The 14415-nt window shown below is 40.9% G+C and overlaps 1 protein-coding gene across 3 annotated transcripts in view; it reads left to right on the top strand.

The window, feature by feature from the left end:
• GALNT7 (polypeptide N-acetylgalactosaminyltransferase 7) overlaps positions 1-14415 on the top strand; it is a 214382-nt gene that overhangs the window by 192225 nt on the left and 7742 nt on the right. For 2 of the 3 annotated variants that reach the window (XM_056802915.1, XM_056802913.1), the window contains exons 7-9: positions 2783-2900; positions 4589-4711; positions 6197-6415. In XM_056802915.1, coding sequence (XP_056658893.1) covers positions 2783-2900; positions 4589-4711; positions 6197-6415 — 460 coding nt within the window. Of the gene's footprint in view, positions 1-2782; positions 2901-4588; positions 4712-6196; positions 6416-8140; positions 11619-14415 lie in introns of those variants that run through there. The other variant, XM_056802916.1, reaches the window with a different exon arrangement.

Consider the following 14415-nt stretch of genomic DNA (forward strand, 5'->3'; position numbering starts at 1 on the left):
TTTGCTGCTTCTCCCTTGTTGCGCTTAATTCAATCACTATCCAAAATAGGCTACCTGAAACCCCCCCCCCCTTTTTTTTCCTGGCGTGGGGGGGAAAAGTAATCATGTGAGAGCTTTGTTTTCAAGTACCCCGGAATGAAATCATTCCCTTCCCTGCCTCTCCATGGGGAATTGGAGTCAAATTTTAATTCTTTTGATCATGAGGATGTTATTGACAACATGAAATGCAAGGCGTCCCCAAAGTCTTATTGCAAATTTAAACTTTAATGGTCCAAGACATTGGGGACACTGTAGAAACTGCTTAAAATTTAAAATGTCCACATCTCCTTTAATGCCTGTGAACACTGAAGGATAGATAAGTGGTTTAAAAAGAATAATAATCCTTTCAGTTTTATATGCCAATTCCTACACACCCTACACATTTCATAGCAACTCCAATTTGATGAGTAGAGGCGCAAGGAAGGCTTCAAGAAATATTCGACAGGGGCAGCCAGACCCAGAGACAGCAGATCCCAGGTTCAGATCTGTCCTCGGACCCTTGACCCCCATTGCCTAGCCCTTACCTCTCTTCCACCTTGGAACCAATACTTAGTATTGATTCTAAGACAGAAGGTAAGGGTTTAAAAAAGAAATATTCAGCTATTTCTCTTTGTCCTCAGGAATGTATTCTTTTGGAAAGAAAGCTCTTTCAAAATTGACTTTTCCCCCCCACAGTCCACTTTCCAAGTAGAACAATTTATCCCATCCCGCTTCCTTTAGTTTCTCCACCGGTGAATGTTATCTTCAAAATAGGACACAAAATGAAATATTTTCTCCAAATATTTCAGGAGTGGGCTTTTCCTCTGTGTTTAAATTGTTTTTGTCTACTCTGGGGAAACTGGGCTCTGTTGATTATTTCAACCACCCTTTTTTACACTGTTGTTCAATGTGGTGGAGGGGGCAGCTGTGCTTTTCTGGAAATCACTTACAGTGTCATTTAAATCTTTTGTGTGGCTTACGTTTCAGGGTGTATTGATACTATTTCTTAGCTGAAATGGCAAGCAAAGAGAAGTTATAGAATTCTATATTATGTAAGCTATTGTATGTATAATATATTATAGTATAGAATTCTATATTATGTAAGCTATTGTATGTATAATATATTATAGTATAGAATTCTATTACATAAGCTATATGTATATTATAGAATTCTATATTACATAAGTTTTAATATATTATAGAATTCTATATTACATAAGATATATGTGTAATATAGCATAGAATTCTTTATTATATAAGATACTATATGTACATTATAGTATAACATTATATATATATTACATAAGCTATATGTATAATATAGAATTCTATTACATAAGATAGATGTATAATATAGTATAGAATTCTATATTACATAAGATATAGTATAGCATTATATATTACATAAGCTATATGTATAATATATTATAGAATTCTATTACATAAGCTATATGTATAATATAGAATTCTATTACATAAGATAGATGTATAATATAGAATTCTATTACATAAGATAGATGTATAATATAGTATAGAATTCTATATTACATAAGATATAGTATAGCATTATATATTACATAAGATTATATGTATACTATATTATAGAATTCTATATTATGTAAGCTATTGTATGTATAATATATTACAGTATAGAATTCTATTACATAAGATATGTGTGTAATAGATCATTTATAGAATTCTATATTACATAAGGTATATGTAGGACATATTATATGATAGAATTATATACTATATAAGATATTACACAATATATTCTATACTCGAGCCTTGGAATATGAAATTAGGATAGTTACAGAAACAGCCCTGAAATATTGACTTGCCTCCCCGCCGGGCCAATACATTTTTAAATGATTTAGCAGGTTGTCCTAACAAGCCATTCCCTTCAAACCCTCAGTGTAGTCCCTGAGAATAAAACCACCCCACGATGCCCCAGATGAAATCTCTGCCGGGTTCTTTTTACAACTCGGAGAGGCCCAGCGATGAGAATCATTTGAGGCAACAGAACAGCCTATGTCCTCGGAATATGGCTAGATATTTCGGTAATGTACTCTCAGGACAAAGCAAAGAGGAGAACAGCTTGTGCCCTAGAAGCTTTCCCGTTCTTAATAGAATTACTGTTCCATTCGTAATGAGGTGTCACGTGCCAGCGGAGGCATCGGGTTACCAGCGGCCACTGCAGATGCACAAACTGTGACCACTCGGGCGCCGTCCTGCAGAGATTTACACCCTCCTCTCATCTGTCAAGTCCCTGAACTATTAAATTGCAAAATGGCAGGCTGTTGCCCGTCTGGAGCGGCTTCCTTCTTCCCAGAATAAGGCGTAGGAATGGGCATTAGAGCAGTTAGCAAAGAGGGCGGCGCCGCCAGCCAGCTGCTCGGGAGGGGAAGCAAGGAATAGCTTGTTTTCAAGGGGAGCCCAAGCTTCCATTCTCAGCCCGTACAAAGCCGCTGGTCCGGCGGCCAAAAGCCAGGCAGGGATGGAGGCTCCCTCACGGCTGTGCCGAGGCTCGAAGTAGTCCGTAGCCGGGAAAGAGACCCGGGAAAGTATAAACAGGCTGTCTTAGGAAGGTCCTCGTTTCTTCTTGTTGAATCATCAGTTTGATCTTCTCCCAATCATGCAATTCTCCTGTGGTGTGCAAGAGAGCGTGTCTGCCGTGGAATGGGTGGTGGCTTTCTGGGGCTTTGCTTGCGTTCTGCGTTCCCCGTTTGGATTTAAAAGTGACTCGCGTGTCTTCTTTCCGCAGGTCCCCAGCCATGGCTGGGGGGTTGTTTGCCATTGAACGGGATTTCTTCTTTGAACTGGGTCTCTATGATCCGGGCCTTCAGATCTGGGGTGGTGAAAACTTTGAGATTTCTTACAAGGTAAACCACTTCATTTGTACCAGGTGCGGCGGACTCAAGGGAGCCCCGCTTGGCTGACGTACAGCGATTGGGAGAGCTCCTTTAGGAAAAGCCTGCCTTTTTTATCTTTCCATTCAACAGACATTTATTCCTTTTGTTAATGGTGCCAGTGCTCCGCAAAGGGCATCGTGGGATACAGATAGGTGGCAAAACTGACCAAGGGAAGCCCTGATGTCCCCTAATCCAGAGATTCCTGGTTGGGGCTTTTTTAGAAAGAAATTTTGATCAATATATTTCTGTGTAATTTAGTCTCCTTTGTCATCCCTTGTATTTTATGTCATGCACTTAAAAACATCCTATAGTGTGTGAAATGTCCTCTACCAGAAAATGAACTGAAGACCAGAAACCTGAAAGATACGATCTATCTATACCTCGGCTGCAGGGATGGAGGAAGGGACTGAGATAATTGGAAATCAATTCTATTAAATAAATTTAAAAAATTTAAAATAACATTTTACTGGCTTGGGGAGGGGAAGAAGGGACAGAGATAACTGGGAATCAGTTCTATTAAATTAGTAAAATTTTTAAAAATAACATTTTATAGATATGGGGAGGGGAGGGAGGGACCAAGATAACTGAGAATCAATTCTATTAAATAATTTTTTAAAAATAACATTTTATGAGTATAGGGAGGGGAGGGAGGGACCAAGATAACTAAGACTAAGTTCTATTAAATAATAAAAAAAATTTTAATAACATTTTATGGATGTGGGGAGGGGAGGGAGGGACCAAGATAACTGGGAATACATTCTTTTAAATAAATAACATTTTGAAAAAATAACATTTTAAAGAAATTGAGAAAGATATGCCATATAAGAAAATTACCAAGAAAGAGCAACATCCAGAAAACCCAGGAATGAGTTAGCATTTATACAAAGGGTTTTACAGAGTACTTTACAATGCAATTGACTCATGAAAACCTTATGGGGCAGATGCTATTTTTATCCCCATTTTACAGATGAAGAAACTGAGGTTCAGATGGGTAACAAGTACCTAGAGCTAGTAAGTCCTCAAGAGGCTGGATTTGAACTCGGGTCCCCTTGAATCAGAGGCATGGTGCTCTAAGCCATGTCACCTGGCCAAGGCAGAAGTGCTCCTGCAGTATGCTAACACCTCATCCTAGCTCTTCCCAATTACCTTGGCAGGACTAAAGAACTTCTTCCAACCTGCCCCCTCCTCTCCTACCTCCGCCCACTGCCTAGCAACCTTAGGCTGGCTTCCCATTTATTTGTCTTAACCTTCTTTTCTTAGGATTGTTTAGAAAAACTGTTTTGAAGGAAGGTTGCCAGGGTTACCAGGAGTCCCTTGAAAGGGGCCTTTTGGTAGCAAACTGATTGCTGTGCTCCCAGCAGCCTTCTGTGTTATTGTAGGATCTAAACCTCTTTACAAATCTTCAAGTGCCCTATAAATCTTTGCTATTATTATTATTATTTAATTATTATTTATTGTAATGAGTTTTATATTTTTAATTTGTATCATTTTTAATCATTATTCTTGCATAGATTTTAGAAATTGCAATGTCTTCATATTGAACTGTGTGAATAATTAATTCACTATGACTTGTCAGAAACAAAGCATTTAAGATGAGGTTTTAGATGTTTTGGAGTTTTGCTTTATTTTTTTTATCCACATTTCTCTTTCCTTGGTAGATATGGCAATGTGGTGGCAAATTGTTGTTTGTCCCTTGTTCTCGAGTTGGACATATCTATCGTCTTGAGGGCTGGCAAGGAAATCCGCCCCCCATTTATTTAGGATCTTCTCCAACATTAAAGGTGAGTCTTGTTATTAAAATCATAAGAAGGGGTGAATCTTTTCAGGAGTGACCCCTTTAAAATTGGTGAGGAAATAATGATAAAACATGGTGGCCACTCTTGGGACAAACTCAAGGTGCAGAGGGAGACACCCATCTTTGGACCCAGTCAGTGGTCAATTTGTTTTTATAATTTTATAATAAATTATGTGTGTTTTTTACAAGGACTTTGTTATTCTTTCTTTTTATGGGGGGAAGGGAAGCAGAGGAGGGCGAAGACTCAGACAGGCATAAAAAAGAAAGAAAAGAGGACCAACAAGCATTTTTTTTAATGTGCAGAAAAAGAATCACGGGCAAAGAAGGCACCTAGAAATCCAGACCTAGAAATGGGACATATGAGGTTCAAATCTGGCCTCAGACACTTCCCAGCTGTGTGACCCTGGGCAAGTCACTTAACCCTCATTGCCTAGCCCGTACCACTCTTCTGCCTTGGAACCAATACACAGTATTGAGTTTTAAATGGAAGATAAGGGTTAAAAAAAAAAAGACAGAAGGTATGGTTTAAAGAAAATCACAAGCAAGCAGGACAGTTTTGAAAGTTATATGCACTAATATATCTATATGTAGATATACATACAAAGCCATGTATATGTGTATATAAATATGCAAGTTGCACATAATAGATTCACAGTTTCATGTATAATCCTCTTTTTCCACTTAACTATGTAGATGGAAATGTTCATTTAATTTGATTAAGCCAAGATCTTTTTAAAAATTAAAAACAAAAAAAAATATGCCAAAATACTGATAGCACAATAATGGTACCTGTTACAACTAACAAATTTGTGAAATATGGTTAAACCAGAAGGAACCTGTCATCAGAAAAATTAAAAATTGAATTCAAGGTGGTAAGAATTCAGAAATATTTTTAGCATCACTTATCACCTCAAATCCTAGACTTATAAATTATAAAAATGCTTATTTGTCATCTGCTCAAAAAGGGCCCTACAAAGACCTCTATGTATACATACTCAGTAATAATATGTTGGTACATAAGGTGTTTTTATTTCCAACATTAGCTCTGTGTTTATTCAGAAAATAAATTTTTTTTCACAAAGGAATCATAGATTTTTAGAGATAAAAATGGCCTTAGAGATCATCTCCTCAAATACCATTTTACAGATAAGAAAGCAGATGTCCATAGCAGTCAAATGGCTTTCCCCAAAGCCCCTTGATTCTTGATTGGCGACTGCCTCTCTTGCCCCTCTTTTTCAGGGAAACCCAGCCGTGCTCCTTCATTCCATCCTCTCTAGACATCTCTTCCAGAGCCTTGCAAATGCCTTGGCCTGGCCCCATCCCTTCTCCACCACGATTAGGAATGGAGAAGGAAAAGGCATTAGGCATGCGGGCCGAATGAAGGACCACTACAACCTGAAGAGAGCCTGAAATATTCCTGTTAACTAAAAACCTAACATGTTACATGGTGCAATATTTTTCTTTTCAACAGAACTACATTAGAGTTGTGGAGGTTTGGTGGGATGGCTACAAAGACTATTTCTATGCCAGTCGCCCGGAATCAAAAGCACTACCCTACGGGGACATATCAGAACTGAAAAAATTTCGGGAAGATCACAACTGCAAAAGTTTTAAGTGGTTCATGGAAGAAATAGCTTATGATATCATCTCACACTATCCCTTGCCACCCAAGAATGTCGAGTGGGGAGAGGTACGTATGAGCTTCTACTCAGTGGTCACAGTCTGTTTGTGGGTACTCTTATAGGCACCTGAGCTCATGTGGATGTTTGGGATGGATGGCCAAGGGGAGAAGATGGAGAAAAAGGGTCTGGGTAAAGACTGCCTCCTTACTCTTCCCTGCTAATCAATTGCAACTAGCCTGGCCATCCGCAGCCTCCTTCCTAACCTGGAAATAAACTGATCTAGAGAAAGGTGGAGAAAGGAAAGATACATTATATTATGAATAAGTATAATACTCTCAACTTTGAGAGAGAGGGAGAGAGAGAAGGAGAGAGAGAGAGAGAGAGAGAGAGAGAGAGAGAGAGAGAGAGAGAGAGAGAGAGAGAGAGAGAGAGAGAGAGAAAAGGAGAGAGAAAAGGAGAGAGAGAGAGAGAGAAGGGGAGAGAGAGAGAGAAGGGGAGAGAGAGAGGGAATGAGAGAGAGAGAAGGAGAGAGAGGGAGAGAAGAGAGAGAGAGAGAAGGGGAGAGGGGGGAATGAGAGAGAGAGAGAAGGAGAGAGAGGGAGAGGAGAAAAAAGAGAAGAGAAAGAAAGCAGAGGGAGAAAGAGAGAGAAAGCAGGGGAAAAGAGAGACAGAGAGAGCATATATATAAGAGAGAGAGAGAAGGAGAGAGAGAGGGAAGGGGAGAGAGAGAGGGAATGAGAGAGAGAGAAGGAGAGAGAGGGAGAGGGGAGAGAGAGAAGGAGAGAGAGAGGGAATGAGAGAGAGAGAAGGAGAAAAAGAGAGAGAAGAGAGAGAGAGAAGGGGAGAGAGAGAAGGGGAGAGAGAGAAGGAGAGAGAGAAAAGGGGAGAGAGAGAGGGAATGAGAGAGAGAGAGAAGGGGAGAGAGAGAGGGAATGAGAGAGAGAGAAGGAGAGAGGGAGAGAAGAGAGAGAGAGAAGGAGAGAGAGAAGGGGAGAGAGAGAGAAGGGGAGAGGGGGGAATGAGAGAGAGAGAAGGAGAGAGAGGGAGAGGAGAAAAAAGAGAGAAGAGAAAGAAAGCAGAGGGAGAAAGAGAGAGAAAGCAGGGGAAAAGAGAGACAGAGAGAGCATATATATAAGAGAGAGAGAAGGAGAGAGAGAGAGAGAAGGGGAGAGAGAGAGGGAATGAGAGAGAGAGAAGGAGAGAGAAGGGGAGAGAGAGGGAATGAGAGAGAGAGAAGGAGAAAAAGAGAAGAGAGAGAGAGAAGGGGAGAGAGAGAAGGAGAGAGAGAAAAGGGGAGAGAGAGAGGGAATGAGAGAGAGAGAAGGAGAAAAAGAGAGGGAATGAGAGAGAGAGAAGGAGAGAGTGGAAGAGAAGGAGAAAAAAGAGAGAAGAGAAAGAAAGCAGAGGGAGAAAGAGAAAGCAGGGGAAAAGAGACAGAGAGAGCATATATGAGAGAGAGAGAGAGAGAGAGAGAGAGAGAGAGAGAGAGAGAGAGAGAGAGAGAGAGAGAGAGAGAGAGAGAAAGCAGAGGGAGAGAGAGAAAGCAGGGAAAAAGAGAAGAACAGAGAGAGAGAACATATATATGAGAGAGAGAGAGAGGAAGAGAGAAAGCAGAGGGAGAGAGAGAGCAGGGGAAAAGAAAGAGAACAGAGAGACAGAGAGAGCATATATATGGGAGAGAGAGAAAGCAGAGGGGGAGAGAAGAGGGAGAAGGAGAGCAGGTGTATTATGCCTGACCATAATAACTTTTGCCTAACTTGTCCTATTAATCTGGACTGTTGTGACCTGTTCAGGAACACTTTAGAAGGAACATTCCCAATGTTAGAGTTGGTCAAGCTGGTGCCCAGGGTGGTGAGAGGACAAAAATGGACCCAAAGACGACAGATGGGCATACTGTTACAGATGTGGCCAGTTGGAAAAGTTTGGAACAGATTTAGCCTGAAGAATTGGCTACTATAAATATTTTTGTACAAATAGGTCTTTTTTCCCTTTTCTTTGATCTTTTTAGGATACAAACCTAGTAGTAGTATTTCTAGGTCAAAAAGTATAGCAAGTTTTATGGCCCTTTGGGCATAGTTCCTGGTTGTTCCCCAGAATGGTTGGACTCATTCACAACTCCATCAGCAGGGCATTAGTGTCCCAATTTTTCCTCATCCCCTCCAAGCTCCTGCCATTTTCCTTTTCTGTCATGTTAGCCAGTCTGATAGGTGTGAGGTGGTACCTCAGAGTTATTTTAATCGCGTTTCTCTAATGAGTAGTGCTTTGGAGCTTTTTTTCTTGACCGTTGAGAGCTTTGATTTCTTTGAAGATTGTGTAGAGGCCTAAGTAGAGGATGAAGTATGATGGGGAAAGACTTGAGGCAGGGAGGCCCTCCAGAAGGCTGGCCTAATAATCCATATATGAGATCATGAGAACCTGCACTAGAGTGGTGGCAATATTAAAGGAGAGAAAGGGGCCTGGAGGAGAAATGTTGTGAAGACAGCATCCAAAGAGCTTGGCAACAGATTAAATATGGCGGCAGGGGTGGAAGGAGTGGCAGAAGAGGAAGGACTTAAGTTGTGAGCCTGACATCCAAGAAGACGGTGGTACCCTCAACAATAATAGGGAAGGGAATGAGCACATCCTCTGTGCCAGGCAGAAAAGGCAGGAAGAAAGGCAATCAAATGTCTATGGGACATCCAGTTTGAAATGTCTAATACCCAGTTGGGGGTGCAAACATAAGGGTGAGGAGAGACATTAGGGCTGTATAAATAGATCTAGGAATGAAATCATAAGAGATGAGATCACCCGCCAAAATCAGATGGAGAACCCGCATCATCCTGCTGTCCAGTAGCTGCACCTTCCCTTTGTTCAAAATAAAAGTGCCTTCATTGGGGTGGGGGTGGGGGAGCAGCGAGGTGGCTTTAGTGGATAGAGAGCCAAGTCCAGGGTTTAAACAGGACCTCGGACTCTTCCTAGCTGAGTGACCCTGGGCAAGTCACTTAACCCCTGTTGCCTAGCCCTTCCTACTCTTCTGTCTTAGAACCAATCCTTGTATTGCTTCTAAAACAGTAGATAAAGAGTTTAAACATTTTTTTTTATTTTGAAAAGTGTCAACATTGCCAATTGCCAGCATTCTCCTGTAAAAAAAGACCACTTATGATCATCACACAGAGCTCTCACCTTGAGAACTCCAGCAGCTTATACAGATGGTCTCAAAACCCCCATGGCAGGAGAGCTGCCCAGACACCTTGGTCCCTGAATGGCCACAGGCAGAGAACTCATCGCCAAGAGGCCTGCTGGTGCCCATGTCTCCAGTCTTAACGAGGCTGGTCCTTAAGAAGCAGACCCATTTCCGGAATATTTGAACCCTTTCCAGAGGAGAGGAAGCCCTCCACGGGGGAGCGAATGTCATCTCCCATCCAGGAAAACCTCTCAGTTGTTCATCAGTCACAGCTATGACTTCAGAGGGGCCATCACCAACCTGATGGGCAATAAAGAGGAAGGAAGCCAGCCGTAAAGTCCTTGCTGACCAGATGAGTGGCCAAAAGGGGCAGGAGGGGTTTCTGCCACTAGCCTGAAGATCCCACACCTGGTACCTCGGTTAGGAAACAGATTCCAAACAGGAACATAGGATTATGAATTTATGTTTTTAATTTGTGTCCATGGTCACACGATTCTTGCCTCCTTCCCCTCTTTCCTCCCCGCCTCCCGGAGTTGACGAGTCATTTCACTGGGTTTTACATATATTGTAGGATTATCGATTGAGGCCTGAAGTTGGTAGACCTTTGAAAACAGACTCATTTTAGAAATGAGGGAACCCCTAGCCCAAAGGGTGAAATACTTGCCCAGGGTCACACAGGTAACAAGAAACAGAGGCAGGACTGAAAACCTGGTCCTCTGACCCCAAATTACTGCTATTCCCACTGTTTAAAGATGAAGCCACCTGAGCAGCCCCAGGAAACCCAGCATCTCCCAGCTCCAAAGGGAGGGAGTGCGGGGATACCCAGCATCCGCCATTTTTGTCTGCCGGAAATGGAAAACCAGCTGGCTCAGGATTTCAGTAAGGCAAGTAAAGAGGAGTTAAAAAAAAAAAGATTAAAGCCTCATTTCCCATAAACAGGCTCAAAATAGTATTTTTCTCATGAGTCTAATTTTTATTGACAGCTTTTATTATCACCTCACCTCCATTTCTGAATATCTACCCCCTTTCCCTGGCCCATCCCCTACTCCCCAGTAAGGAACCACTCATAATAAAGATTTTGAGTATAAAATCTCAAAGATTTTATCATTTTAGAAAATCAGCTTAGTCACAAACACCTGTGCCTGAGAGTATGTGTAGTATTCCACAGATTTAGACTTATTTTTTTCCTTTAGTTATGTTCATCCCCTTCGGTTTCTCTGGTATATACAAAGAACCCAAAATAAGGGTCACACACCATTTTGCCTGAAATAAAAATCACACACTATTTTCCAAAAAGTGATAGAAAAGCTCTAGTCCCCTCCTTCATACATAACTGAATACTGAGGAACCACTAACCCAAGGAAAGTGACAGGAACAAGAAACTAGGAAGGGTTGGGAAGGCATTCAACGTTGGGACTTACTTTGGAGGAGGATAAAAGGTAGAGAATCATCCGGGTAGCAGAGGCCCCCACAGCACCATTCTGGGGCCTGGTTAAAAACAGGTTTTCTAGGACTGTGAAATGGAAAGGAGTCACAATATGGTTTTCATTGCTCCATCTTTTCTGTTTTGAGTCAGAAGAAGGAAATTTACAGCTGAAAGTCACCTCCCTAAGTGGCAAAGGACCAGAGTCCACAGATGGCCTGACTCTCATTCTACTTTCTAGACCATGAAGCTAGCCCAAAGAGGCCTGTTGGCTGATCCAGATGTAGAAAAAGTCCAGTTCCCCTTAGTTCAGCCAGGACAAGGTTGGAGCTTCTATGATGGCGGCCCTAGTGGCTACAGTGCTTGGACACTTCCTGCTGTATAGCCCTGGAGCCCGTAACACCTTGTCAGCCACTGGATCTTCATGTCTCAAATGAGGATAATAATAGTACCTACCTCACTGCGAAGATCAAGTGAGAAAATAGAGGCTGTCCCAAAATTCACAGCTTCAACGTACCCTAAGACTTTAGGGACATTGTGTACAGAAAGCACATTACAAGCATTAAAGCCATTCTATAGAAATGTTAGGTTTAAAAAAAAATTAATGTTACTTAGAAGCTAAGAAGAAGAAGGAAAGAAGGCAAGAAGGAAATGAAAGGAAAGAGGAGGGAAGGAATGAAGGGAGGGAGGGAGGAAAGGAGGAATTGAAGGAAGAGAAGGAGGGAGGAAAGGAGGAATTGAAGGAAGAGAAGAAGGAGGGAGGGAGAGAGAATTGAAGAAAGAAGGAGGGAGGGAGAGAGAATTGAGGAAGGAAGGAAAGGGAGGAAAGGAGGAATTGAAGGAAGAGAAGAAGGAGGGAGGAGGGAGAGAGAATTGAGGAAGGAAGGAAAGGGAAGGGAGGGAGGGAGGAAAGGAGGAATTGAAGGGAGAGAGGAAGGAGGGAAGTAGTGAGGGAGGTGGAAGGAAGAGAAATTGAGGAAGGAAGGGAGGAAAGAAAGGAAATGAGGGAAGGAAGGAAAGGAGGAATTGAAGGGAGGGAGGATGGAAGGAAGGGAGGAGGGGAGAGAGAAAGAAGGGAGGGAAGGAGAAATTAAGGAAGGGAGGAATTGAAGGGAGGAATAAAGGAAAGAAGGAAGGAAGAGAGGGAGGGAAGAATTGAGGAAGAAAGGGAGGGAAGGAGGGACAGAGGGAAAAAAAGAACGGCCACAGAAAACCATAGGGAAAAAAATGAGTTTCCAAAGTAAGGTTTTATGGCTCTAATTTAACTAAAGTCTAGCCAAGCAGTTAGATTGAATGGCATCACTTACAGAGAACCTGGGGCCAACTCTCCTATCTTTTCTTAAACTCTGTTGTCTGGGATAAATGCTAAACAAATAAACTCTTCACTTGTAGTCTGATTCAGAAGGCCAAGGTTGGCACTGGTCCCAAGGTTGCTTGAGTGAATCATTCCATTGCAGAGCCTGCTTCCTTTCTCAGGATCCCTGAACCCAAGTCATCCCCTCTGGCTCTTGGCACACTCTGCAGCCCACCTGATCCTCCTCGGGTCCTATCCTGTCCCCCACTCTTCCAAGAAGACAGGCAGTGTTTCCTACAGGAGCCCGGAAGATTTTCTGCTAGGATTCAGGTCTTCCTGCATTAAGCTTGCAGAGTTGTGTCCTTCCCCCCCCCCCCCCCAAAGAGCCCTGGGTTCCTGGATCTGGACTTCTTGATACCTGTATGACATGAGACAAACTTTTTATTATCTCTGGTCTTTAGTTGCCTCATCTCTAATTTTATAATCTCATTAAGTCCTTCCCTGAATTGTTTTCCATTTGATTATTTCTAAGTCACATTTACAGTTTGTTTGAGTCTGGCTGGACCTTCCAGTAACTCTAGAGGTTTTCCATCTTTGGTTCAAAGCTAAGATATAGGTTTGGCCGCTATTGGCCACATAGTCTAGATGGCACGTGCTGCCTTTCTTATTACGGAGCCCTTTCAATTGGCTGACATGGAGCCCATCAGATGTTTCCCTTTTGCCGGAGCCTTTCTCCTTCTCAGATCATTTGCAGGTCAGAGATAGGTGACATCGCCTGCCGGCTCAGATGCTGATAACCTAGAACTTCTGACTTAATCCTCAATGTAAAAATCTTTCCCAAATTTCCTCCATTACAATCTAACTCTCTATATAATATATATATTTTTGTATTTCATATATGTATGAAATATAAAAATATACATTAAAAGATGTATATATGTGTGTTTATTATATATAATGTATATAATAATATTACATCATATAAATACTAAAATAACAAAATATTAAACTATTTAATATTAAAATATTGATATAATATTAATAAAATATATAAAATACTATGTTATATGTATATATAATTATATATATGCTGAATTTTCAATAATAGTATGTATATAGTATTCCCATTCGGAGGCAGGAAACATCATGGATAGAGAGCCATAAGAAAGTAGGAAGACCTGAGTTTTATCTCCCTTCTGTCATCTGGGTAGCCCTGGTCGAATTAATTAGCCAGGCAAGTGCTGTAAGACTATCGTTTATAAAGTGTAAAATTCAAAATTTTATCTTAATAATAAAAATATATTTTATGAGGTTTATTAAGGATCATTAGAAATCAAGGACTAAAGAGGATCTTGACAAGGTGGAGACGCAGGAGAGATGATAGGGAATTCTGGGAAATACCAAGGACTTCTGGGGAATGAAGTCTGGGGTTCAAAATCTCCATTTATACAAAAGCCAGTTCTAACCCACAATGATCAAGAAAGTTTCCTCGCTCATGAGTTTTCTGTAATAATGAAATCATACATCCAGTTCCAATCCCTCATTCCCACCTAGAAAAAAGTCTAATTGCCAGGGCACTCCATAACCTGATCAATCAAAGACAATACTAATCAGTCTCTAGAGGGCATGCCTTGCAAATCCATCCTTATTCGATACTGCCTAAATTAATTTACACTTAGTATTATGTCAGTCTCACTACTAAGGGACTGTTTTATGAATTAGGTAATAATCATTATATTATGTCTAATATGCATAAATATATATTTTAATCATTGTATTATATAATAAAATAATCATTCATTTTGCAGAACAAAAGTTCTCAAATCCAAATGGAAACAATGAAAAAAGTAGGAGCGAAGAAGGGAAAAGCATTACTAGATCTCAAATTATACGATAAATCAGTCATCAACCAAACTATTAGGTACTGACTTAAAGAAAAAAATGGAAAAAAATAGTCAAAGTAAATAGGTAAGCAAAAATCAGGAACAACCAAAACAATAGCCTGCTGTTTCACTAACCCAAGAATAAAAAATGTCTTAAATTTCTAAAATTTCTTAAAATTTGGAAAGAACCTCTAAAAACTGGAAAGCAGACTTTAAACCAGTATCTTGTGTTCTGTAGTCAGTCATCATGGATTATAAAATGAATATGAGATTACACACACAAATTAAAGGAAAATAGGAGTTAC

Source organism: Monodelphis domestica, chromosome 6 (genome assembly GCF_027887165.1).
Source record: "Monodelphis domestica isolate mMonDom1 chromosome 6, mMonDom1.pri, whole genome shotgun sequence".
In the NCBI taxonomy this organism is placed as follows: Eukaryota; Metazoa; Chordata; class Mammalia; order Didelphimorphia; family Didelphidae; genus Monodelphis; species Monodelphis domestica.